This window comes from Saimiri boliviensis, chromosome 14 (genome assembly GCF_048565385.1).
Source record: "Saimiri boliviensis isolate mSaiBol1 chromosome 14, mSaiBol1.pri, whole genome shotgun sequence".
NCBI lineage: Eukaryota > Metazoa > Chordata > Mammalia > Primates > Cebidae > Saimiri > Saimiri boliviensis.
In genome coordinates, this window is record NC_133462.1 from 20,159,056 (window position 1) to 20,186,574 (window position 27,519).

The window sequence follows — 27,519 nt, forward strand, 5'->3', positions numbered from 1 at the left end:
AGACCACCCAAATCTGACCTCTCCCATTTTCCCAGCCTAAGCCAGGACTTGGGGTCATGGAGGCTGGGGAGGCACCGAGGAATGTGCCTGGCATGTGCTGACAGGGGATTTCCCGCTCCAGCTCGGATGGGAGGAGCCTGCAGGACAGAGGCTGGAGCTGGGAGCTCTGGAGGGCACGTGGGGGAGGCTGCACTCTGAGGATGAGCTCACACTGGGTCAGAGAGCAGAGCTGACTCTGCCAGTGCCTGCATCAGCCTCATCACTCTCCTGGGCTCCTGAGGCCTGTTGGACTCTGGGCCATGGGTCCTTCTTGAGGGGCCGTGAGTAGTGAGACAAGAAGCAGGGGTGAGGGGTGGCAGGAGAGAAGACAGAGACTCAGAGAGAGACAGAGACAGGAAAAGACAGAGACGAAGGGGGAGAAAAACGCCTTAGACGGGGAGAGAAACGTGGAAAGATAAAGAGACAGGCTGGGCGAGGTGGCTCATGCTTGTAATCCCAGCACTTGAGGAGGCCCAGGCAGGAGGACGGCTTGAGGCTGAGTTCAAGACCAACCTGCCCAACATAGCTAGACTCTGTCTCTAAAAAAAGAAAAAATGGTTTTTAAAGAGACAGAGAAAGGGACCTAGAGATTGAGACTGACAGTGAGGCAGCGATAGACACAGGGGGAGAGGAAAACAGAGAGAGAGGCAGGAGAGTGACGGAGAGACAAGAAGAAAAGCAGGAGGCAGAGACACAGAGAGAAGGGCCCAGAGGAAGCCAGAGACAGACTCAGGTGGCTGGCAGAGGGCACCTCTGGGGCCACCGTAGGGGGACCAGCGATGGCCCCAGAGATGCTGCTCAGGGCTCCTCTGCTGCTCCTGGAGCTGCTGACTGCAGGTGAGTGGAATCTCAGCCTTGTACGCAGTGCCGAGTGGCCCCATTTCTCATTTGCCTTCCCTAGACAGATTCTCTGCCCTTTTCTCGCACCCCACTGTCCCCAGGCCTGGCGCAGTTGGCGATTCCTGCCTCTGTTCCCCGGGGCTTCTGGGCCCTGCCTGAAAACCTGACGGTGGTGGAGGGGGCCTCAGTGGAGCTGCAGTGCGGGGTTAGCACGCCTGGCAGTGCCGTGCAGTGGGCCAAAGATGGGCTGCTCCTGGGCCCCGACCCCAGGATTCCAGGCTTCCCGAGGTACCGCCTCAAAGGGGACCCTGCTAAAGGTAAGAGATCAGAGCCTGAGACCCTCAGCCACCAGCGGACGCTGTGGCCCTGACCTCAGGCTCCTCCTGCAGGTGAATTCCACCTGCACATCGAGGCCTGTGACCTCAGCGATGATGCCCAGTATGAGTGCCAGGTTGGCCGCTCTGAGACAGGGCCCGAGCTCCTGTCTCCCAGAGTGATCCTCTCCATCTTGGGTATGGGTGAGAGACCCCCAGGACTCACGAGTCTGGGCTTCCAGCACTACCCTACCCCAGGACCCAGGAGTCCAAGCCCCCAGCCTCTCCTCTCCCAGCCCCTGGGTACCGAACTCCAATCCTCAAATCCTTCTCAGTGCCGGAAGCTTACCCCAGACCCTTCTCACTAGTTCCCCCCAAGGTGCTCCAGCTGACCCCAGAGGCAGGCACCCTGGTCACCTGGGTAGCTGGGCAGGAATATGTGGTCAGCTGTGTGTCTGGGGATGCGAAGCCAGCGCCCGACATCACCATTCTCCTGAGTGAGTGCGGGTGAATGGGGCGGCGGGGGGCAGCAAGAAGCCTCTGGAATAGCGACAGGGTGTGTTTCTAACCAGTGCCCTTCTAAGGGCCCCACAAACGACATCATCCCTGAGATGGGGACCCAGGAGCAGGTATGGGGAGATGCTGAGGCCAGTGTGGGACCCGGTGGATGGGAGGGCGCATTGAGGGGTCAGCATCCAGCACAAGGCTGAGGCCCAGATAGAGATATGGGCAGACGCGCTGGTGCAGACATGAGAAGCTGAGGGATAGGGTGCATGGCATGACCCAACAAGGATTTGACAAGAGAGGGGAGACCCAGGACCCAGCACTGAAGACTGCAGGATTCAGGCTGTCCAGAAAGTCGGGAGGGGATGCAGCTCTGCCCCAGGCCCTTTTCCTCCAGAACCAGGAGGGAGGGGGCATCACATTCACCCTGAGGACTTCCAGGCCATGCTCCCCAGAATCTATCTTATGGGGAGCCCAGAACTCCTCTAGCCCTCTTGTTGCCCCAAGGTGGACAGACAATATTTGACATCTCTGCAAATGTGAACGAGGGATCCCAGCAGAAACTCTTCACTGTGGAGGCCACAGCCAGGTGTGGAAACTGAAACACCCCCCTAACTTTGACCCCTAATTTTCCCCATGGGAACCCCAGACCACAGATATGCAAGCATGAAGCTTGAGCTAGACATGAACATCTGGGACCCAATTCTTCACCCTGACTCTCAAAGCTTCTTCATGGTGGCCAGGGATGGTGTCTCACACCTGTAATCCCAGCACTTTGGGAGGCTGAGGTGGGTGGATCATCTGAGGTCAGGAGTTCGGGATCAGCTGGGTCAACATGCTGAAACCCGTTTCTATTAAAACTACAAAAATTAAGGCTGAGCGTGTGGCTCATGCCTATAATCCCAACACTTTGGGAGGCCGAGGTGGGTGTATCAAGAGGTCAGGATATTGAGACCATCCTGGCCAACATAGTGAAACCCCTGTCTCTACTAAACATATAAAAATTAGCTGGGCATAGTGGTGTGTGCCTGTAGTCCCAGCTACTTGAGAGGCTGAGGCAAGAGAATCGCTTGAACCCAGGAGGCGGAGGTTGCAGTGAACTGAGATCATGCCAATGCATTCCAGTCTGGCGACAGAGTGAGGCTCCGCCTTAAAAACAAAAAGCAAAAATTAGTCGGGCGTGGTGGTGTGTGCTATACTCCCAACTCCTCAGGGGGCTGAGGCAATAGAATCATTTAAACAAGAGAAGTGGAGGTTGCAATGAGCTGAGATCATGCCACTGCACTCCAGCCTGGGCGTCAGAGAGAGGTTCTGTCAAAAAAAAAAAAAAAAAAAAAAAAAAAATGCCAAGTGCAGCGGCTCACACCTGTAATCCCAGCACTTTGGGAGGCCGAGATGGGCGGATCATGAGGTCAGGATATCGAGACCATCCTGGCCATGGTGAAACCCCGTCTCTATTAAAATACAAAAAATTAGCCAGGCTTGGTGGCACATGCCTGTAGTCCCAGCTACTCTGGAGGCTGAGGCAGGGGAATCGCTTGAATCTGGGAGATGGATGTAGCAGTGAGCCGATACCATTCCACTGAACTCCAGTGAAAGAGCAAGACTCTGTCTCAAAGAAAAAAAAACTTCATGGAAACCTCAGCTCCAGAGGCCCAAGCAACAAAGTTTTGGTCAGATGTGGGTCTCTCTCAGCTCCACTTCTCACTGCTCACCCCCAAAATCTCTCCCATGGAATGCCGGATCCCAGAGGAGATCAGCACGGGAACTTAGACCAGGTGTGGGCACCAGAAGTAGCATCCCTACCTCTTCTCCCTGACTCCCCAAGTTTCAGATGACTGACTTCAGAACCCCAACTTCTCATTCCAGGGTGACGCCCCAGAGCTCAGATAATGGGCAGTTGCTGGTCTGTGAGGCATCTAGCCCAGCCCTGGATGCCCCCATCAAGGCCTCATTCACCATGAATGTTCTGTGTAAGTGGAGAATTGAGCCAACTAGAGGTGCTGAGGATGGGGAGCGGGCATTGGGGGTGGGGTCTGCGGGGATCACAGGGATTATGGAAATTCAGACACTCAGAGAAACATGGGGGTTCAAAGGTAGGTTGAGCCTGGAAAGAGTGGATGGGCTACTCCAGGCCCACTGAGTGACTGATATCCTCCAGTCCCTCCAGGACCCCCTGTCATCGAGTGGCCAGGCCAGGATGAGGGGCATGTTCGGGCAGGACAGAGCTTGGAGCTGCCGTGCGTGGCCCGAGGGGGGAATCCCTTAGCCACACTGCAGTGGCTGAAGGTGAGGGCAGACGTGGGTATGGGGACTGGGGGGACAGCAGGGTCTGGGAGCTGGTCCTGAGCTGGCCCAGGCCCATCCCTGTCTCTAGAATGGCCAGCCGGTGTCCACAGCGTGGGGCACGGAGCACACCCAGGCGGTGGCCCGCAGTGTGCTGGTGATGACCGTGAGGCCAGAACACCACGGAGTGCGACTCAGCTGTGAGGCCCACAACAGTGTGTCTGCAGGGACCCAGGAACGCGGCATCACACTGCAGGTCACCTGTGAGTCCTGGTACCAGCTACCAACCTGTCAGTCCGTGCCCCAGAGTACCATCTGTGTGTGCCCCAAATTATGCCTATTGGACACCAAAGATCTCAGCATCTGTCTCCAGTTCTCTGTTGGTCTGTTGGGGCTGGTCCATGAGAAATCCAGCCTAGCTTAGTGTCTGCCCTCTGTCCCCTGTAGTTCCCCCTAGTGCCATTATTATCCTGGGATCTGCCTCCCAGGCTGAGAACAAGAATGTGACGCTCTCCTGTGTCAGCAAGTCCAGTCGCCCGCGGGTCCTGCTACGATGGTGGCTGGGCTGGCGGCAGCTGCTGCCCACGGAGGAGACGGTCATGGATGTGAGGCGGGGGCCAGGCTCCTGGGTCTGAGCATGGAGGGGGCTGAGGGGGGCTAAGGGCACGACTTGTGGATTGCAAAGCGGGTGGGTCCTGCAGCCTTGGGGGGCTTTCTCCTTGAGGACCATGGGTCCAACAGAGGGGAGGTAGAGATGTCTCATGTGTCCCTGCTGGCGACTGGGATGGACTCAGGCCTCTGGCACGATGGATGGGGGTGCTGCGGTCCCCACTTCTGAAGTTCACTCCCTGCCAGGGACTGCATGGCGGTCACATCTCCATGTCCAACCTGACATTCCTGGCGCGGCGGGAAGACAATGGTCTAACCCTCACATGTGAGGCCTTCAGTGAGGCCTTCACCAAGGACACCTTTAAGAAGTCGCTCACCCTGAACGTAAAATGTGAGCCCCTGCCCCAGCCCAGAAATGCCCTCAGGTCTCAGGACCCAGCCCAGAGAAAAAGTCACTCTTCCTGCCTCTCCCCACAGATCCCGCCCAGAAACTGTGGATTGAGGGTCCCCCAGAGGGGCAGAAGCTCCGGGCTGGGTCCCGGGTGAGGCTGGTGTGTTTGGCCATCGGGGGCAACCCAGAACCCTCCCTCACCTGGTACAAGGTTGGTGCCATGCCAGGGCTATGGGATTGGCCAGGAATGTCGGGGAAGAACCAGGCCCCTTCTCTCCTTCAGAATATTGGGCAACCTTGGAAAAAGATTAAATTTCTTGAAAAATACTAGAGATTCTGAGGTTTGGCAGGGAATCAGGAAAGACACAAACACCATGAGAATTAAATGGAATCCTAGGAAAATTCTGGGGAAACAGTGAGAATTCTAGGATAAACATTGAAATTCCGAATCGACATTAGGCATTCTAGAGAAAAGGTAATTAATTCCATTAAAATTAAAGAAAATTCAGATGAAAAACCTCAGAATTCAGGTGAAATGTCAGTTATTTTAGGAAAAGATTTGGAATCCCAGAAAAAAGGACGATTCTAGAAAATTTGGAGAGAAACTAGTAATTCCAGACCATTGAAAATTCGTTACTAAATTGAATTCTTGGAATTTGGAGGCAAGAAAATGAAATTTCATTAAAATGAAAGAGAAGCCTGACAGAATTCTGGGAAAATCATGAGAAATTAGGGAGCTAGGTGCAAATTTGGGGGGAAGACTAGGAATTATAGAAATAACAATGGAATTTCATTTTAATTGGATGGAATTCTGGGGAAGTGCTGAGAATCTGGGCAATACAAAGGGACCTCTTAAGAGACCGAGGTCATAAGATATAATATTAGGAAAGATTCAGAAATCTATAGAAAATTTAATTTGTGCAGCAGCAATAATAAAAAAAGAAAGAAATCTATGGAAATACACTGAATTAAGGAAAATTTCAAAGGAAATCTTTGAGTACAGGGGGAATTTTAAGAAAAGGGACTGGCAGGATGCGGTGGTTCATGCCTGTAATCCCAGCACTTTGGGAGGCCGAAGCAGGCGGATCACGAGGTCAGGAGATCGAGACCATCCTGGCTAACAGGGTGAAACCCGTCTCTACTAAAAATACAAAAAATTAGCCAAGCTGGTGGCATACGCCTGTAGTCCCAGCTACTCAGGAGGCTGAAGCAGAAGAATCGCTTGAATCTGGGAGGCAGAGTTTGCAGTGAGCCCAGATTGTGCCACTGCGCTCCAGCCTGGGTGACAGAGTAAGACTCCATCTCTAAATAAATAAATAGGAACTGAGGAATTCTGGGAAAGGCTTGGGAATTTCAAGGGAGTTTCCAGCACGTGGTGTTGGGTAAACACAGCAGAAGTAGATTTTCAGGAGTGCGCTGAGGGTCTGCAGGTGGCTGCGGAGGCGGAGCGGGAGCGGGGCGTGGGACGGAAGGAGGATTCAGATCCGGAAAACTGCCATGCGCAGGGGCCCGGGGAGGCAGGAGAGATTCCAGGGCGGAGGTCGCTCAGTTCCACTCCCCACCGCGTTGCCCTAGGCGGGTGGCACTGACGGGGGTGCTTTTCCTTATCACAGAAAGGCTTTGTCTGGGCTGGCGGCACCAACCCAGTGGACGGGGTTGGGGGGTCGGGGGTTGGTGGAAGCGGCAGGGCTACCCGCGGCCCCCAGTCACTCCCGGGCCCACAGGACTCGCGCCCCGTGACGGAGTCGCGGCCGCCACAGGAGTCGCAGCTGCCGCAGGAGCCGCGGCGCGTGCAGCTCAGCAGCGTGGAGAAATCTGGGAGCACCTTCTCCCGCGAGCTGGTGCTGGTCACAGGGCCGTCGGACAACCAGGCCAAGTTCACGTGCAAGGCGGGACAGCTCAGCGCGTCCACGAAGCTGGCGGTGCAGTGTGAGGGAGGGCGCGACAGCTGCGGCCCGGGGCGGACTCGACAAGGGCGGGCTCCGCGTTATGGGTGGGGGAGGGGAACAGAGCCAGAGCCAGGTGGGGCAGGGACCCAGCGAAGAAGCCTGGACCCGAGGGGTGCGGGCCGGAGCCCTGTGGGGGACGCGAGAGTGGGCGGAGCCTGGAGGTGCAGGCGGGGTGGACGCATACCAGGCCGCCCCGAACCTGAGTCTCGCTCCTCCAAACCCCTCTGCCAGTTCCCCCAACTAACGTGACTATCCTGGCCAACGCATCTGCCCTGCGCCCGGGGGACGCCTTAAACTTGACATGTATCAGCGTCAGCAGCAACCCGCCGGTCAATTTGTCCTGGGACAAGGAAGGGGAGAGGTGGGAGTTCGAGGGATCCCCCTCTCTGGTCTGGCCTCGCCCCCTCCGCGCGTGTCCTGCCCCCGTCCAGCCCCTCTCCAGCCTCTGGCTCTGCTCCCAGCCCTGGCCTGATTCCACCATCCACCGACGACGGGTCCACAGGCTGGAGGGCGTGGCCGCCTCGCCCCGGAGCGCGCCGTTCAGAGGCTCTGCCGCAGCCAGGAGCGTCCTTCTGCTAGTGTCCTCCCGCGACCATGGCCATCGCGTGACCTGCAGCGCCCACAGCGCCGAGCTCCGTGAAACCGTGAGCTCCTTCTATCGCCTCAACGTGCTGTGTATGTGCCCCGGCCAGAAAGCCCCTCTTGATGCCTTCCTGACCCTAAACTACTCCTTGGATCTTTACTTTTTTTCTATTTTTTTCTTTTTTTTTTCTTTTTGGACGGAGTCTCCCTCTGTGCCCAGGTTGCAGTGCAGTGGCACATTCATAGCTCACTGCAGCCTCCAACTCCTGGGCTCAAGTGATCCTCACGCCTCAGACTCCTGAGTCTCAACTCCTGAGACTACAGCTGTGTGCCACCACATCTGGCTAGTTTATTTCTATTTTTCTAGCAACCTGTAGCAATGTGTGTCGGGGTGTCGCTATGTTGCCCAGGCTGCTCTTGAACTCCTGGGCTCAAGCAGTCCTCCTGCCCTGGCCTCCCAAAGTGCTGGGATCACAGGCACATACCACTACACTAGGATAATTTTTTTGTAGTTCTAATTTTAAATAGAGATGGCTGACTCTATGTTGCCCAGGCTGGTCTTGAATACCTTGGCTCAAGTGATTTTCCTGCCTCGGCCTCCCAAAGTGCTAGGATTATAGGCATGAGCCACTGTGCCTGGCCCAGGTCTTCACTTTGACACTATCACTCTATCATGAACCCCATCTTGAAACTTGAAACTCCGACCTTCATCCTGACGCGCGGTCCTGGCCAAGTCCTATGCTGCCCACTGCCATCTTGCCTTTGTTCTCTTTCCTATCCACGATCCCTATCATGACCCCTCTTACAATTCCTTCAACCTGACTCTGACTTCTACTCTTTTCCTAAACTATATTCTAATCTAACCCAAACTTTATCCCTGAGCTCAGCTCTGAACTTGTTACCTTGTCCACAACCTTAAACCCGGTCGTGACCCCAACTTTAACCCTTGAACCTGTGCCTGATCTCCAATCTGTCCTTGACCCTGACCTTAACAACAACCTTGACTCCCTGCGGCAACCCCTCTGAAGACCGTCCAGAGTTCCTGGGGGAGCAGGTGCTGGTGGTGACCGCGGTGGAGCAAGGCGAGGCGCTGCTGCCCGTGTCCGTGTCCGCTAACCCCGCCCCCGAGACCTTCAACTGGACCTTCCGCGGCTATCGCCTCAGTCCAGGTGCGGGAAGTGGGCATAGGGAGGAGTCCCGGGGATGGGAGGGGCTGCCAGCTCCCTGATTCTGACCTTCCCCAGCGGGCGGCCCCCGGCATCGCATCCTGTCCAGCGGGGCTCTGCAGCTGTGGAATGTGACCCGCGCGGACGACGGCCTGTATCAGCTGCACTGCCAGAACTCCGAGGGAACCGCGGAAGCGCTGGTGCGGCTGGACGTGCACTGTGAGCCCCGCCTCCCTCTGCATCACTCTGGGAACCGGGGTAGCCCTGGGAGCCCCGCCCACCACGGAAACCACACCTACCCAAGGAACCTTGCCCAACGTGGAGTCTCCCCATTGTGGGAGCTCCGCCCACCCAGGGATAGCCATCCATTCTGGAACCCTCCCCTCTGGAAGTAGTCCCAGCCGAGGTGTAATCACGCCCACCCCGGAACCCCTCCTACTAGAGAGACCCAGTGTGGAATCTCTGCCCAGAGAAGGGGGCCCACCTACACACGGAAGCTGCTCCCATAAGGGATGGGAACCCACTGTAGAACCACCCCCCACACACAATTCTGGAAGCCCACCCAACCCACTCTATCACAGAGGCATGGTGGAGGGTGGAGACAACCTCACTAACCCTGAGAACTCTCCTCCAACTCCTTGGTATCAAGGGCAGATTGTGTCCACACCCATTACTTTCCTGGAACCCCTAAGACATCCCTCCCACCTGGGGCCCAATTGCCTTCCCCAAGCTTCTGTCTCCCACCAGATGCTCCCACCATCCGTGTCCTCCAGGACCCCACTGAGGTGAACGTCGGGGGTTCTGTGGACATAGTCTGCACTGTTGATGCCAATCCCATCATCCCGGGCATGTTCAGCTGGGAGAGACTGGTGAGGACTCAGCCTTTGGTGAATGGAGGTCATCAGGTCAAGAGGTTGTGGTTTCTTGACTGTGAGCTCCTTGGGAGTAGGGACCACATGTGTGTGACCCTGTATAACTATATGCTCATCAGAGCATGCTCCCAGACCGAATAACTGTTGATGGCAAAATGAATGGATGGATGGATGGCTAGACAGCCAGGTGAGTGAGTGTCTAGCCATTCATCCATCCATTCATTTTGGATAGATGGGTCAATAGGTAGGTAAGTGGATGAACAGGTGGATGAATGAGTGAGTGGATGGAAGAACATATGGACAAGTGAACGGATGGATAAATGGGTGAGTGGTTGGGTGGCAAGATGATTGAATGAGAAAAATTAGTGGATAGATAAAGGGTAGATGGATCTACCATCCATCAGAGGAAAGATATCTATGAAAGAATAATGGGTGAATCGATGGGTGGATAGATCAATGGAGAGATGGATAAATAGGTAGCTGGGTAAATGGCTGAACAGATGCATGTATTTATGGGTGTGTAAGCACGAGGGAATAGTTGTGTGAATGGGTGGAGAGCTACAAGGGTGGATACATGGGTGCAGAGAAGGAAGACAAATGGGTGGGGGAATGAGTGAGTGAACGGATGAATGGATGGAAGGATTAATGGATAAATGGATAGATAGGCAGATGGATAAATGAATGGATAGATGGATAGATGGTTCCAAGCATAAGTGGTTGGGTGAGTGGTTGCCTGGATTGGTGGATGAAAAGATGGATTGGGTAAATCTACCTTTTTTCTTCAATACCTCTGTGGAGGGTGATTGTGGCTAGGAGAATGAGGCTACAGAAGGGGCAATTTGGGTGGTGATGGATATGGGGCTAGAATGGGAGGCCAACTCTTGAGTCTTGGGCCTCCAGGGAGAAGACGAGGAGGACCAGAGCCTGGATGACATGGAGAAGATATCCAAGGGACCCACGGGGCGCCTGCGGATTCACCATGCCAAACTGGCCCAGGCTGGCGCTTACCAGTGCATCGTGGACAACGGGGTGGTGCCTCCAGCACGAGGGCTGGTCCGTCTTGTTGTCAGATGTAGGTAACACCCAAACACCTGACTTCAAGCCCTGCCACTGGACCCACAGCCTCATGTCTTCCACATAGCTCATGTTGACTCCCCATCCCTTTCCAGTTGCCCCCCAAGTGGAGCACCCCACGCCCCTAACTAAAGTGGCTGCAGCTGGAGACAGCACCAGTTCTGCCACCCTCCACTGCCGTGCCCGCGGCGTCCCCAACATCGTCTTCACTTGGACCAAAAACGGGGACCCTCTGGATCTCCAGGATCCCAGGTGAGCCCAGGCCGAGCCAGGCAGCACTCCAACCGAACTTCCCTTCCCTGAGTCCCTGCAGAGAAGGGTGCAGAGAAGGAAAACTAATGGGTGGAGGAATGAGTGAGTGAATGGAGGAGTGGATGGAAAGATAAATGGATGAATGGATTGATAGGCAGATGGCTAAATGCATAGATGGATGGATGGATGGTTCCAAGCCTAAGTGGTTGGGTGAATGGATGGGTGAGTGGTGCCCTACCTTCTCTCTAGGTACACGGAGCACACTTACCACCAGGGTGGTGTCCACAGCAGTCTCCTGACCATTGCCAATGTGTCTGCAGCACAGGATTATGCCCTCTTCACATGCACAGCCACCAACCCCCTTGGCTCGGACCACACGAACATTCAACTCGTCAGCATCAGTATGGAGAGGCTGTGAGGGTGTTGGGGAGGGGATGCTCCCTGGATCGATTCCCATGTCCCTTGTTGGCCCTGGTCTGCCCGTGTTCCTGAAACCGGAGAACCTGTGTATGTGTGAGGATGGAGTTTTTGCCTGCCCTGAAAATCCTAATGGAGATGGAATCTTCAGGGAAACTGGCAAAAAGACAAAGGAAAAAGAAAAGAAAAAAGATGGAGAGGGGTACTTACAGGCTCAAGTAACTGAAAAGTAGATTTTCAGGGGTTGCTGGATGTAGTAGTTTCAGCTGTCATCAGCAACTTTCCATTCTATTTTTTTTTGAAAGAGTTTCACTGTCACCCAGGCTGGAATGTGATGGCGGGATCTTGGCTCACTGCAACCTCTGCCTCCTGGATTCAAGCAATTCTCTCACCTCAGCCTCCAGAGTAGCTGGGATTACAGGCACCCACCACTACACCTGGCTAATTTTTGTATTTTTAGTAGAGACGGGGTTTCACCATGTTGGCAAAACTGGTCTCAAACTCCTGACCTCAGGTGATCCGCCCACCTTGGCCTCCCAAAGTAGTGGGATTACAGGTGTGAGTCATCACACCCAGCCCTCTTTATTCTTAAGTCTGCATTTCTTTGTGTTGACTTTATTCTAATGCCCCTTCACAGTGAATCTGTTAGAATTTCCAGAGGAAACAGAATCGTTTCTCTTCCTAACAGTGATATGAAAATACTAGGATTAGCTGGACACAGTGGCTCTTGCCTGTAATCCCAGCACTTTGGGAGGCAGAGGCTGACAGACCATGAGGTCAGGCATTTCAGACTAAACTGGGCAATCAGTATGGTGAAACTCGTCTCTACTAAACAAACAAACAAACAGCTGGATGTGGTGGCGCATGTCTGTAATATTCTAACTACTTGGGAGGCTGAGGCAGGAGAACTGCTTGAACCTGGGAAGTGGAGGTTGCAATGATCTGAGATCACACCACTGCACTCCAGCCTGGGCGGCAAAGCAAGATTCTGTCTCAGAAAAACAAAAAAAGAACATCATGTATCAATTGCTTGATGCAAATGCTATGATAAGACCTTTAAAGAAACCTAACCCTGCATTTCCCAAAGAAGCAACTGTTTGGTCTTGAATTTTTTTTTTTTTTTCCTGTTTCTTTTGGTTTTGTTTTCACTTACTCTTTTTAAAATTAGTTTTAATTTTTAATGTTTAATTTGAGACAGGGTCTCGCTGTGTTGTCCAGGCTGGTCTCGAACTCTTGGGCTCTAGTGATCCTCCAACCTTGGTCTCACGAAGCGCTGGGATCATAGGAACAGTTTGGTGTTTGTCAGAGCAGTATCCACAGTGACCTTATAGAACACGACTACACTGTGAAGAATCAGAAGCGATTCTATATTTAAAATCATTCCTAGGGAAAACCTGGACGGTATCTTCTGGAATTCTTTTGTGTCCTCTGACTGCTTCCCCATCTTTCCCTACGTAGGCCGCCCTGACCCTCCATCAGGATTAAAGGCTGTGAGTCTGACTCCGCACTCCGTGGGGCTGGAGTGGAAGCCTGGCTTTGATGGGGGCCTGCCACAGAGGTTCCGCATAAGGTGGGTCCTTGTCGAGGCAAGAAGGAAGGGGTGGCAGCCAATATGGGCTGGGGAACTTCCCTGAACTTACTGTCCTCCCTGTCCTGCAGGTATGAGGTGCTGGAGACTCCAGGGTTCCACTATGTGGATGTCCTACCACCCCATGCCACCGCCTTCACACTGACTGGTCTGCAGCCTTCTACACGATACAGGGTCTGGCTGCTGGCCAGCAATGCCCTGGGGGACAGTGGACTGGCTGACAAGGGGACCCAGCTTCCCATTACTACCCCAGGTGGGAAGGGAGCCTTGGGCAGGTTGGAGTGTTCCTCAGAAGATGTGTAGTGTAGTATAGTGAAGCCGATACTTTTCCCCTTTTATGATGAGATACAGAGGCCCAGAGCTGTTAAGCAAATTGTTTAAGGTCACACAGCTAGTAACAGATAGAGATGAGATTGAAACAGGCAGATGAACCTGAGACCAGTGTTAATCACAACGCATACTGTCTGTTTAATGACCAAGGGAAATTAGAAAATAGTTTGAATTAAATGAAAATGAAAACATAACAATTTCAGGCTGCAGTTAAAGTAGTACTTAGAGAAAAATTTATAGCATTAAAGTGCTTATATTAGATTTTTTTTTTTTTTTGAGATGGAGTTTTGTTCTTGCGTGCCACCACACCTGGCTAATTTTTTTGTATTTTTAGTAGAGGTGGAGTTTCACCATGTTGGCCAGGCTGGTCTCAAACTCCTAACCTCAGGTGATCCACGGGCCTCGTCCTCTCAAAGTGCTGGGATTACAGGTGTGAACACAGATTACAAAAATCTGTGCCTGACCTAGATTTTTTTTTTAAAAGAGAGAATGACCTGCTAGGTGCAGGGGCTCATGCCTGTAATCCCAGCACTTTGGAAGGCCAAGGTGGGTGGATCACCTGAGGTCGGAGTTTGAGACCAGCCTGGCCAATATGGTGAAACCCTGTTTCTACTAAAAATACAAAAATTAGCTGGGCGTCGTGGCACATGCCTGTAATCCCAGCTACTAGGGGGCTGAGGCAGGACGATTGCTTGAACCTGGGAGGCAGAGGTTGCAGTGAGTCAAGATTATGTTAATGCACTCCAGCCTGGGCAACAGAGGGAGACTCCATCGCAAAAAAAAAAAAAAAAAAAAAAAAGAGAAAGAGAATGACCTCAAATGCATATTTTAAGTTTTCATCTTAAGAAACTAATAAAAGAAGAACAAATTAAACCCAAAGTAAACAGAACGAAGAAAATAATAAAGAACATAAGTAAATGAATTAGAAAACAGAAAAGCAATCAAAAGTCAATAAAACCAGAAACTAGTTCTTTGAAAAAAATTATTAACATTTATAAAGCTGATTATGACAAAAAAGAGAGAAGACACAAGTTACCAAGGACAGGAATGAAAGAAGGGGTGTTACCACAGGTCCCACAGACATTAAGAGGATAATTAGGGAATATTATGAATAACTTTAGTCCAGTAAATTCAGCAACTTGGATGAGAAAGACAAATTCCTTCAGTATGATGAATATGTTATGATTCTGATAGGCACAGTATTGTAGTGGTTAATCCCACAGAGCCTGGTTCAGAGAAGTCTGGGTTCAAATCCCCTCTCTGCTGTCTCTGAGATGTGTGACCTTAGGCAAGTGTCTTAGTTTCTAAAAATAAGGTTTGGCCAGGCGCGGCGGCTCACGCTTGTAATCCCAGCACTTTGGGAAGCCAGGGCGGGCGGATCACAAGGTCAGGAGTTCGAGACCAGCCTGTACAATACGGTGAAACTCTGTTTCTACTAAAAAATACAAAAATTAGCTGGGCATAGTGGCACACACCTGGAGTCCCAGCTACTCGGGAGGCTGAGGAAGAATTGCTTGAACTGGGAGGCAGAGGTTGAAGTGAGCCGAGATTGTGCCACTGCACTCCAGCCTGGGCAACAGAGTAGACTCCATCTCAAAATAAAATAAATAAAAAATAAGATATAGCACAGGTCTTTGTGGCTCTGTTTCTTTTTTCTTTTCCTTTCTTCTTCTTCTTTTTTTTTTTTTTTTTTTTTGTTTGGTGATGGAGTCTTGCTCTGTCACCCAGGCTGGAGTATAATGGCACGATTTCAGCTCACTGCAACCTCTGCCTCCTTGGTTCAGGCAATTTTCCTGCCTCAGCCTTCCAAGTAGCTGGGATTACAGGTGCATGCCACCAAGCCTTGCTAATTTTTGTATTTTTAGTAGAGATGGGGTTTCACCATGTTAGCCAAGCTAGTCTTGAACTCTGACCTCAAGTGATCCACCTGCCTCAGTCTTGCAAAGTGGTGCTGGAATTACAGGTGTGAGCCATTATGCCCAGCTAGCTCAGTTTCTAAAAATAAGGTCTGTCTTAGGGAGCTGTGCAGATTAAATGAGTTAATATATCTAAAGGGCTTAAATAGGGCCCAGTGCAAAGTAAGAGCTATCTAAATGCTAGTTTAAAGAAATACTCCTTACCTTCTGTTTATTTTACCCTGAGCAAGCTGCTTCTTTCTGTTTTCCTCTTCCTGACAGAGCAACTTTTTTCTCTGTGGAAGTAAGGACACTTTCTCATCCCTACAATCTTCTTTGCTCTTCTCTCCACTCCATTCCAGTCTTCCCTTTGAACACTAAAACATAAAGTATGATATTTGCCTCTTTTGCTCTAGAACTTATACCTCTGTTAAGGGATGGAGAGCCCAAAGTCTTTTTTAGTTAACTCAACAAATTGATCATTCGGGTGAAAAGGACCTTGCACAGCTAAGGTGCTCATCAACAATTTTTTGGCCAGGTATGGTGGTGCATACCTGTAGTCCCAGCTACTCAGGAGTCTAAGGCGGGAGGATAGCTTGAACCCAGGAGTTCGAGTCTGCAGTGAGCTGTGATCATGCTGCTGCACTCTAGCCTGGGCGACAGAGTGAGACTCTGTCTCTTAAAAAGAAAAATTGTCCAGGCATGGTGGTTCACACCTGTAATCCCAGCACTTTGGGAGGCTGAGGTGGGCAGACCACTTGAGGTCAGGAGTTTGAGACCAGCCTGGCCAGCATGGTGAAACCCTGTCTCTACTGAAAATACAAAAATTAGCTGGGTGTGGTGGTGTGTGCTTGTAATCCCAGCTACTGGGGAGGCTGAAGCCCGAGAAATGCTTGAACCCAGGCAGAGGTTGCTGTGAGCTGACATTGCACCACTGTACTCCAGTCTGGGCAATAGAGCGAGACTCAGTCTAAAAAAAGAAAAAAGAAAAAAATCATTATTAGCATTAGCACCACTATTAGAATTGCTATTTTTTTTTTTTTTTTTTTTTTTTTTTTTTTTTTTTTTTTGAGACGGAGTTTCGCTTTTGTTACCCAGGCTGGAGTGCAGTGGCACGATCTCTGCTCACCGCAACTTCCGGCTCCTGGGTTCAGGCAATTCTCCTGCCTCAGCCTCCTGAGTAGCTGGGATTACAGGCACGCGCCACCATGCCCAGCTAATTTTTGTATTTTAGTAGAGACAGGGTTTCACCATGTTGACCAGGATGGTCTCGATCTCTTGACCTCGTGATCCACCCACCTCGGCCTCCCAAAGTGCTGGGACTACAGGCTTGAGCCACCGCGCCCGGCCCTAGAATTGCTATTAATATTTTGTCATTATTATCAGCAATTTCTGGCTGTCTTTGAAATATTCATAAGCAGCCATATACCAGTTCCCATGAGTCTAATAAGCTTAAGAAGAGGCTGAGAAACATGTAAAGGTTATCTCAGATTCTTAGTGTTAAGTCACAGTCTCTATATCTACCCCCTAGGCCTGGACCAGCCTTCTGGAGAACCTGAAGACCAGCTACCCACAGAGCCGACTGCAGGCAAGTCCTCAGTCCCCTGATCCCTCCTATCTCCCCTGAGGATGGAACCTCCTGGTCTCTGGCCCTGCCTCCTCTGCCCCTTAATGACTTAGTTCTAGCCGAGTTCAGTGGCTCATGCCTGTAATCCCAACACTTTGGGAGGCCAAGGCATGTGATCATTTGAGCCCAGGAGTTTGAGACCAGCCTAGGAAACCTAGCGAGACTCCATCTTTACAAAATTAAAAATAAAAAATAGCTGGGTGTGGTGGCATGTGCCAATAGTCCCAACTACTCAGAAGGCTGAGGTGGGAAGATTTCGTTAAGCCCAGGAGTTGGAGGCTGCAGTGAGCTGTGATTGAGCCACTGCACTCCAGCCTGGGCAACAGAGAGAGACCCTATCTCAAAAAACAAACAAATGAAAAAAAGACTTAGTTTTGTCCCTGCAGACTTGCAGCCTCCTTAGATCTTCCTTTTTTTTTTTTTTTAAATTGAAATGGAGTCTCGTTCTGTTGCCCAGGCTGGGGTGCAGTGGCGAAATCTCGGGTCATTGAAACCTCCACCTCCTGAGTTCAAGTGATTCTTTTGCCTCAGCCTCCTGAGTTGCTGGGATTACAGCCACCCACCACCACACCTGGCTAATTTTTATACTTTTTTTTTTTTTTGGAGACGGAGTTTCGCTCTTGTTACCCAGTTACCCAGGCTGGAGTGCAATGGCGCGATCTCGGCTCACCGCAACCTCCGCCTCCTGGGTTCAAGCAATTCTCCTGCCTCAGCCTCCTGAGTAGCTGGGATTACAGGCACATGCCACCATGCCCAGCTAATTTTTTGTATTTTTAGTAGAGACGGGGTTTCACCGTGTTGACCAGGATGGTCTCGATCTCTTGACCTTGTGATCCACCCGCCTCGGCCTCCCGAAGTGCTGGGATTACAGGCTTGAGCCACCGTGCCCGGCCCAATTTTTATACTTTTTTAGTGGAGACAGTGTTTCACCATGTTGACCAAGTTGGTCTCGAGCTCCTGACCTCAAGCGATCCACCCACCTTAGCTTCCCAAAGTGCTGGGATTACAAGCATGAGTCACCGCGTCCAGTAATTTATTTTCTTAGATCTTCCTCTTGCCTGGAGCGATAAATCTTCCTGTCTTCCAAATTTAGTTTAATTCTGAAAGAATTAACTGACTCTGTGTCCTGTAAGAAGCCTGCATCAATTAGTTTTTGCTGTATAAGGAACCACCCCAAACACGGGTGCTTATAGCAACATTCTTTCTCCTGATGCTAAGAGGCTGGCGGAACAGTGCTGGTCTGGGCTGGCTTGAATCATCTCTGCAGTCAGCTGGCAGCTCCACCTGACTGGGTGGTCTAAGATGGCCCCCTTCCCACATGTCTGACAGTTGTCCTGCTCTTGGTTGGAACAATGGGGATGACTGGGCACATGTCCCTCCTTGGCTTCCTCCATGGAGGTGGTCACAGGGGTCAAAAGCAGCAAGAGGAAGTACATGCCAATTTACTAGCTGATTTTGTCACAGTTGCTATTGTTTCATTGGCCAAAGCAAGTCACATGGCTCAACTCAGCGTCAGTGTGGAAAGGCCCTGCACTCAAGGATGTGAATACCAGGAGAGGATTACATACAGCCTTTTGGCAAACAGTCCCCTCCAGAGCCTGAGAAAAAGGTTGCAAGTGACAGAAATGCAGCTGTTTTGTCAACACTGAAAAGAATAGCGTGGCTGGGCATGGTGGCTCATGCCTATAATCCCGGCACTTTGGGAGGCTGAGGCAGGTAGATCACTTGAGCCCAGGAGTTGGAGACCAGCCTGGGCAACATGGTGAAACCCCATTTCTATAAAAACAACAACAACAAAAAATTAGCCAGGCATGGTGGTGCGTGCCTGTAGTCCCAGCTACTCAGGAGGCTGATGTCGGAGGATTGCTTGAGACCAGGAGGTTGAGACTTCAGTGAGCTGAGCTTATGCCACTGCACTCCAGCCTGGGCAACAGAGTGAGACCCTGTCTCAAAAAAAAAAAAAAAAAAAAAAAAAAAAGCTTGGAACATGAAATCAAAAACTCCAAGTGTGACCGGTTTCAGGTGCTCAAAAATCTCACCAGCGATCTGTTTCTCACCCTCTGTCAACTTTGCCTTCCTTCATCTGTGGTGGCTTCTTTCTGAGTTTCTTTAATCAGGGGGTCAGAGAAGCCGTCCCCAACCTCCATCTTCTTGACAGCTAGTAGAATTGTCCTAAATATTTTGTTTAAAAGACACATTTGGTCAAATGCTGTGTCTAAATAATCACTGTGGAGAGGAAAATGGAGGCTCTTATTGGCCAGGCTGGGTCATGTGCCCACAGTGGAGTCCTGCCTGAGCCCAAGACTGAAAGTGGGGAGTGGCTGTTTCCCTGGGAAAATAAAGTGCCGATAGTAGAGGACAGGGAAAATGGCCACCCAGCAGATGCCTGCACGGAGGGTTTCCGCCTTGTCCTCAGGGATACAGCAGCCAGGTTAGCCTGATATTGGCTGGAATGGAAGTTGGTGAAAAGAAGTCATTTGAGGCCGGGCACCCTGGTTCATGCCTGTACTTTGGGAGGCTGAGGTGGGTGGATCACTTGAGGCTAGGAGTTCGAGACCAGCCTGGCCAAATGGTGAAACTCTGTTTCTACTAAAAATACTATCTATCTATCTATCTATCTATCTATCTACCTACCTACCTACCTACCTATCTACCTACTTACCTATCTACCTACCTACCTATCTATCATCTATCTATATATATATATATATATATTTGGGCACAGTGGCATGTGCCTGTAGTCCCAGCTACTCAGAAGGTTGAGGAAGAATCACTAGAACCCGGGAGGTGGAGGTTGCAGTGAGCTGAGATTGTGCCACTGCACTCCAGCCTGGGACACAGAGTGAGACTCCATCTTAATTAAAGAAAAAAAAAAGGGGGCCAGGTGCAGTGACTCACACCTGTAATCCCAGCACTTTGGGAGGCTGAGGTGGGCGGATCACCTGAGGTTAAGAGTTTGAAACCAGCCTGGCCAACATGGCGAAACCCTGTCTCTACTGAAAATACAAAAATTATCTGGGCGTGGTAGCAGGTGCCTCTAATCCCAGTTACTAGGGAGACTGTGGCAAGAGAATCACTTGAACCCAAGAGGCAGAGGTTGCAGTGAGCTGAGATCATGCCACTGCACTCCAGCCTGGGAGACAGATCCAGACTCTGTCTCAAAAAAAAAAAAAAAAAAAAAAAGTTTGGTGGTCATGGCTGGAGGCGTGGGACAGGGCCGGATCACAGAGTCTTCAGTGCCCAGCTAAGGAGCTAAAGCTCCCTCCTGAGTCCATGGGCAGCGTTCAGGTAAAGGAAGGACATTTTGCTAATGGCTTGACTTGAGAAAGACGCCACCTGCCCTTGGGTGGCAGAAGGGGTGGGCACAAAGACTCTTGCCCATCTCTTTCTCCGACCCTGGGGGAGGGACTTGGTCAGGGCCAGGCTTTCTTGAGGAGCCCCACTCCTGGCCTAGAGCCTGTTGTCTGGAGCTCACTGAGGGGTATCTTCCATCCCTAGGACCCTCGGGGCTGCCCCTGCTGCCTGTGCTGTTGGCTGCTGTGGGGCTTCTGCTGCTCTCCAATGCCTCCTGTGTCGGGGGGCTCCTCTGGCAGCGGAGACTCAGGCATCTTGCTGAGGGTAAGAAGAGACCCTTCCCTGCCAGGGTGGAGACCTGAGGGTGATGGGGAACCCTGGGGTTGCTGTGTATTGAAGGTCTTCCCGGGGCCGGGGTTGGGAGAGTTGTATGGGGTCCCTGAGCCCCTCATTCCTGTTTCCTTCAGGCATCTCAGAGAAGACAGAGGCAGGGTAAGTGGGGATATTTTCTGTAAAGAAGGCTCTGAGGGAGGAGGTTTGGGGCTGATGGGTAGGGGAGGGCCAGCACTCAACTATCCCCCCAACACCTGCATCCTGGAAGGTCGGAGGAGGACCGAGTCAAGAATGAATATGAGGAGAGCCAGTGGACTGGGGATCGGGACACTCAGAGCTCCACAGTGAGTGCGGGAGGCCTGGGTGACCCCACAGTCAGGGCACCGATGGGGACTGAAACCCTGCTGTTAGCATCAGGCTGATCATGGCCCTTCCCAGGACCATGGGGCCAGAGGATGGAAAGGGCTTTGTCTGTTTTGCGTGTGGGGAACAGGTCAGCACAATGGAGGCAGAGCCGTATTACCGCTCCCTGAGGGACTTCAGCCCCCAGCTGCCCCCCACGCAAGAGGAGGTGTCTTATTCCCAAGGTGAGTTAGGATCACATCGGGACTCCCCCACTCGGAGGTACCCCTGACACCTGGACTAGGTGCCTTGCTCACGTCTCCCTTCCACTCCAACTCCAGGTTTCACAGGTGAAGATGAGGATATGGCCTTTCCTGGGCACTTGTATGATGAGGTAGAAAGAACATACCCCCCATCTGGAGCCTGCGGACCCCTCTATGATGAAGTGCACATGGTGAGGAGCTTTGCATCAGCAGCCATCCTTCCTGGCTAGCGCTGGGATCCCACCTCCTACTGCTTATATTAGGTAGGGTCAGCTAGCTACTGTGACAAAGAGGCCTGACTGTGATCCAGTGGCTTAAAGAAGACAGTTGGCTGGGCATGATGGCTCACACCTGTAATCTCAGCCCTTTTGGAGGCCAAAGCAAGAGGATTGCTTGAGCCCATAAGTTTGAGATGAGCCTGAGCAATATAGTGACTTGTCTCTACAAAAAAATTAAAAATGAGCCAGGCATGGAGGTGCAGATCTGTAGTCCCAGTTAATCAGGAGGCTGAGCCAGGAGGATCCCTTGAGCTCAGGAGTTGGAGGCTGCAGTGGACCATGATGGAGCCACTGCACTCCAGCCTGGACAATAGAGCAGGACCCTGCCTCTGAAAAAAAAGAAGGCAGTCTATTTCTTTTTCCCAGTCAGACGTGAGTGGCCCTGCTCAAGTCATCCGAGTCTACAAGAATGAGCTTGTTCACTAGGGGTTCAACCCATGGGAAAAGGTGAAAGAATGTGGAGGAGGCACAACCCTGCCTTGTGGCCCAGGCCCAGACATGGTGCACACCACTCTGCCCTCACTCCCCTGGCAAAAATAGGATCACATGGTCACACCTGACTGCAAAGCAGGCTGTGAAATGTGGTCTTGCTTGGCAGCCATATGGCTTGCTACAATTCTGCTGCTGTGGAAGGAAATAGACATGCTTTTTTTTTTTTTTTTTTTTTTTTGAGATGGAGTTTCGCTCTTGTTACCCAGGCTGGAGTGCAATGGCACGATCTCGGCTCACCGCAACCTCCGTCTCCTGGGTTCAGGCAATTCTCCTGCCTCAGCCTCCTGAATAGCTGGGATTACAGGCACGTGCCACCGTGCCCAGCTAATTTTTTTGTATTTTTAGTAGAGACGGGGTTTCACCATGTTGACCAGGATGGTCTCGATCTCTCGACCTCATGATCCACCCGCCTCGGCCTCCCATAGTGCTGGGATTACAGGCTTGAGCCACCGTGCCTGGCATAGACATGCATTTTTAAAGATAATTAGCCATATCTACTCCACCGGCTAAAGAGAGAGAATGAGAGAATTTGGGGGCCCATTCAACTGAAAAATCAAGGCATAGAATTGTCCTTAGGCCGAGCTGGATCTAGAATTTTCTCGCTAAAAAATGTTTCTATGGCTAGGTGTGGTCACAGCTCACATCTTTAATCTCAGCAGGCTGAGTGAGGTAGAGGGATCACTTGAGCTCAGGTGTTGGAGACCAGCCTGGGCAACATAATAAGACCCTATCTCTTAAAAAAATAAAAGTTAGGCCAGGCGTGGTGGCTCACACCTGTAATCCCAGCACTTTGGGAGATTGAGGCGGGCAGATCACCTGAGGTTGGGAGTTTGGGACCATTCTGGCCAACATGGTGAAACCCTGTCTCTACTTAAAAAAATACAAAAATTGCCTGGGCACAGTGGTGCATGCCTGTAATCCCAGCTACTTGGGAGGCTGAGGCAGGAGAATCACTTGAACTAGGGAGTTGGAAGCTGCAGTGAGCCAAGATCATGCCATTATACTCCAGCCTGGTGACAGAGGGAGACTCCATGTCAAAAAACAAAAACAAAAACAAAAGCTAGGCTGGGCATGGTGGCTCATGCCTGTAATCCTAGCACTTTGGGAGGGCGAGGTAGGTGGATCACCTGAGATCAGGAGTTCAAGACCAGTCTGGCCAACATGCTGAAACCCCGTTTCTACTAAAAATGCAAACATTAGCCAGGTGTGGTGGCATATACCTGTAATCCTAGCTATTTGGGAGGCTGAGGCAGGAGAATCGCTTGAACCTGGGAGGCGGAAGTTGCAGTGAGCTGAGATCACGCCACTGAACTCTGGCAACAGAGCGAGACTACCTCAAAAAAAAAAAAAAAAAAAGTTAAAAAAAATTAGCTGGGCATGGTGGCACGTGCCTGTGATCCCAGCTACTCAGGAGGCTGAGGTAGGAGGAACGCCTGAGCCACGGAAGTTGAGGCTGCCGTGAGCCCTGATTGTGCCACTGCACTCCAGCCTGAAAGACCATGTTTCAAAAAGGGAAGTGAAAAAATGTCCCTAGAAAATATAGATTTGTATCCTATGAGATTAGAAATCTTCAAAGAAAGATTTGTAATTTTTTCCAGTGGCCCCAAATGCCCAACGCTGACAACTTATTGGTCTAGCTTGTGTCACATTCTCATCCCTGAACCCATCCCTGAGTCAGAGGATGGATTATGCTAACAGGATAGGCTTGGGTCAGTTAACCATGGGATCAGGGAATAGGGACCAGCCCCACTTGGTTCACTGGGCTGAGAATGGGAGAGGGGCAGAGAACCCAGAGGGAAGTGAAGATGATAGTTTTGCAGGCAAAAACAAGGCAGGCACTTTGACCACCAACCAAACCCCATCCATTGCTGCACAGTCAGGGGGATGGGATAGAACTCCTCATTTCCTGTGTGGCCTTGGCGCCTCTGGGTCAAGGATTTCCCTTTATCTCTGTGAACAACCTCCCAAACCCGGCACTGTTGTCAGATCCTAGCTCCGCACCAGCGTGGCGCAAAGCGCTGTCCATGGTGCTGGACCATATGCGCCCTCCAAAGCGCAGATGGAGGCCGCAGGCTTTTTCTGAAAAGGGCCAGATAGTAAATGCTTTGGGCTGTGTGGGACATACGGTCCTCCTCAAAACTCTACGCAAAATCTGCCACTTTAAAGTAAAAGCAGCCACAGACAATGCATAAATGAATGAGTGTGGCGATGTTCCAACAAAGCTTTATTTTTGGACACTGCAATTTGAACTTCATAAAATTTTTTCCATGTCACAAATGTTATCTTTTTTCCTTTTACCCCCAACAGTTAAAAAGTGAAAAACCATTCTTAGCTCTTGGGCAGTAAAAAAAGCAGGCTGCAGGCCATATTTGGAGCCCAGGCCAATCTGCTCTAAAACTTACTGAACTAAAACAAAATTTTCTCCCAGCTCTAGAACAAAACACATCCCCAGTAAGGGCCACCCATCATGGTCTTTTTTTTCTCTCTCTCTCTTCTATTATGATGAAGGAACTATTTTGGAAATTCATAGGACAATAGAATCATAACTTAAATTCCACAATTGCCATAGCTGATAACATGGACTTTTAAAGTTTTCATTTTTAAATTTTTATGTATTTATTTATTTTTGAGATGGAGTCTCACTCTGTCACCCAGGCTGGAGTGCAATGGCACGATCTCAGCTCATTGCAACTTCCACCTCCCAGGTTCAAGCGATTCTCCTGCCTTAGCTTCCTGAGTAGCTGGGATTACAGGCATGTACCCCCATGTCCAGCTGATTTTTGTATTTTTAGTAGATATGGGGTTTAGCCTTTTGCCCAGGCAGGTCTCTAACTCCTGACCTTAAGTGATCCACTTGCCTCAGCCTCCCAAAGTGCTGGGATTACAGGCATGAGTCACCAAGCCCAGCCTAAAGGTTTTATGCTTCTGATATTTACTTTTCTAACATTAAATCATTGGATATCTTGGGCTTGCTTAAAAATAACTCAGTTAGGGCTGGGTGCAGTGGCTCAAGCCTGTAATCCCAGCACTTTGGGAGGCCGAGGCGGGTGGATCACAAGGTCGAGAGATCGAGACCAACCTCGTCAACATGGTGAAACCCCGTCTCTACTAAAAATACAAAAAAAAAAAATTAGCTGGGCATGGTGGCGCCTGCCTATAATCCCAACTACTCAGGAGGCTGAGGCAGGAGAATTGCCTGAACCCAGAAGGCGGAGGTTACGGTGAGCCGAGATCGCACCATTGCACTCCAGCCTGAGTAACAAGAGCGAAACTCCAAAAAAAAAAAAAAAAACTCAGTTAGTGAGGGAGGAGAATAAAATAGAAATATAGATAAATCAATTAACCAATAGTTGATACTAATTTTTTTTTCTCTTTTTGAGACAGAGTCTCACTCTGTTACCCAGGCTGGAGTGCAGTGGCACGATCATGACTTACTGCAGCCTCGACCCCCTAGGCTCAAGTAATCCTCTTACCTCAACTTCCTGAGTAGCTAGGACTACAGGCACTCACCACCACACCTAGCTAATATTTTTATTTTTATTTTTTTGAGATGGAGTCTTGCTCTGTCGTCCAGGCTGGAGTGCAGTGGCGCAATCTTGGCTCACTGCAGGTGAGGTTCCAGCCTCAGCCTCCTTGGTAGCTGGGATTACAGGTGTACGTTACCACACTGGTTAATTTTTGTCTTTTTAGTAGAGACAGGGTTTCCCCATGTTGGCCAGGCTGGTCTTGTACTTCTGAACTCAGGTGATTCCACCTGCTCCAGCCTCTCAAAATGCTGGGATTACAGGCATGAGCCACTGTGCTCGGCCACCTAGCTATTTTTTAAAAATATTTTTTGTAGGCTGGGTGCAGTGGTTCACACTTGTAATCCCAGAATTTTGGGAGGCTGAGACAGGTGGATCAATTGAGCTCAGGAGTTCAAGACCAGTCTGGACAACAATGGAAGCCTCATCTCTAAAAAAAAAAAAAAAAAAAAGCTGGGTGTGGTGGCTCATGCCACTACCTCCTAAGTAGTCCCAGCTACTTAGGAGGCTGAAGCAGGAGGACAGATCAAGCCCAGGAGGTGGAGGTTGCAGGGAGCTGAGATTGTGCCATTGCACTCCAGCCTGGGTGACAGAGCCAGATCCTGTCTAAGAAAAAAAAAAATATTTTTTGCCGATATAGGGTCTCACTATGTTGCCCAGGCTGGTCTTGAACTCCTGGCCTCAAGCAATCCTCCTGCTTTGGCCTCTCAAAGTGCCGGAATTAAAGGCATGAGCCACAGTTCCCAGCCTGATATTGTTGAAGTTAGGTGATAAGCACATGAGGTTTGTGATGAGCGTTCATTATCATCACATTCCTTTTTGTATATGTTGGAGTTTTAGTAAAAGCTAAAATATTGTGTGGGATTTTCACTGAGAAAAAAAAAGGCTAAAACATTTTTTCCTGGGAAGTTAAGCAGGGGCGTGTATCCCTCAGATCTTCGATGAAGACCTGCAGGGCATCTCTCCATGATTCTAACTCCACTTTTCGCCTCTCAGGGCCCCTGGGACCTCCGATGGCCTGCAGACACATATCAGGATCCAAGAGGAATCTATGATCAGGTGGCAGGAGACTCGGACACTCTGGAACTCGATTCTCTGCCCTTTGAGCTGAGAGGACATCTGGTGTGACAGCCTTTCGACCCCTGTGTCCTGCACCTACAGGAATTTATACTCCACTGGTCCCTCTTATTGCAGCCTGGGCCGAACTCATTAGGTGAGCTCCATAAAACCCAAAGGGTCTCAGCTTTGTCAGGAGAAGACATGGAGGGGGTTGAGTGACAGAAGATGGTTCAGCTGGTACCAGAGTAGAAACAAGGTGCATCCTGGGGTTGGCTTTAGGAAATAAACTTCTCCAAAAGGACAGGGAAGATTGTAAATGACTTCTCAAAAATGAAATGCTGCTGGGTGTGGTGGCTCACTCCTGCAATCCCAGCATTTTGGGAGGCCGAGGCAGGCAGACCACCTGGGGTCAGGAGTTCGAGACCAGCCTGGCCAACATGGTGAAACCCTGTCTCTACTAAAAATATAAAAATTCAGCAAGGGGTAGTGGTGCATGCCTGTAGTCCCAGCTACTTGTGCGGCTGGGCCATGAGAATCACTTGAACCCGGGAGGCAGAGGTTGCAGTGAGCAGAGATCATGCCACTGCACTCCAGCCTGGACAACAGAGTGAGATTCTGTCTCAAAAAATAAATGCAAAATAAAATGCTATTCTGAGGGTCCCTAAGTGCTTCATGAAGTGGTTTTCAGAAGTGGGAAAAGACTGTTCATTCTGCATTCCATGACATCTGAAATAGCTAATAATAAGTGGAATTTATGAACCCATGTTGTATACTACCTATTCTTTTATTATTTCCCATGGTTATCTACCACAGGAGGCATAAACTATGACATGTGTAAACATAAGTATGCTCTATAAGCATTAAAATAAACAGACAATCAAAAGAAACTAGAGGAAAAGAATAGATACTGTGTGCTTTCCTTTATAGAAATTCTAGAACAGGCAAAACTAATCAATGGTGGCAGAGAACACAGCAGAGGTTTCCTGGGGCCATGAGAGGAGGGTTGATTGCAAAAAGGCATGGGAGAACTTTCTGAAGTGATGGAATATTCTATATCACAATTGTGGTGGCGGCAGGGGTGCACAGATTTGTCAAAACTCATTGAGCTGTACAATTAAGATGGGTGCATTTTTATTGTACATAAATGATATCTCAATAAAAGTGATTTTAAAAATAGGCTTCATAATAAAGCATCCAGT

The 27,519-nt window shown here is 50.5% G+C and overlaps 1 protein-coding gene across 3 annotated transcripts; it reads left to right on the forward strand.

The window, feature by feature from the left end:
- The first annotated feature begins 196 nt into the window (after positions 1–196).
- Positions 197–27,519, forward strand: NPHS1 (NPHS1 adhesion molecule, nephrin). Of its 3 annotated transcripts, XM_003937377.3 has the most exons (29): positions 197–876; positions 981–1,196; positions 1,269–1,391; positions 1,562–1,690; positions 2,205–2,286; positions 3,567–3,670; positions 3,859–3,986; positions 4,075–4,246; positions 4,431–4,588; positions 4,839–4,983; positions 5,070–5,194; positions 6,708–6,912; positions 7,164–7,293; positions 7,435–7,607; positions 8,543–8,683; positions 8,759–8,899; positions 9,428–9,549; positions 10,453–10,624; positions 10,722–10,878; positions 11,128–11,279; positions 12,754–12,865; positions 12,955–13,136; positions 16,640–16,696; positions 20,234–20,353; positions 20,497–20,521; positions 20,631–20,706; positions 20,856–20,949; positions 21,046–21,158; positions 26,258–27,519. In XM_003937377.3, the coding sequence occupies exons 1-29, from the start codon at positions 819–821 to the stop codon at positions 26,387–26,389; spliced, it is 3,744 nt and encodes a 1,247-aa protein (XP_003937426.2). In that variant the 5' UTR covers positions 197–818; the 3' UTR covers positions 26,390–27,519. The 3 variants fall into 3 exon arrangements, with proteins under 3 accessions (XP_003937426.2, XP_010346257.2, XP_074242627.1); XM_010347955.3 differs by lacking the exon at positions 1,562–1,690 and having other exon boundaries at positions 210–876; XM_074386526.1 differs by lacking the exon at positions 26,258–27,519 and having other exon boundaries at positions 210–876; positions 20,801–20,949; positions 21,046–21,140.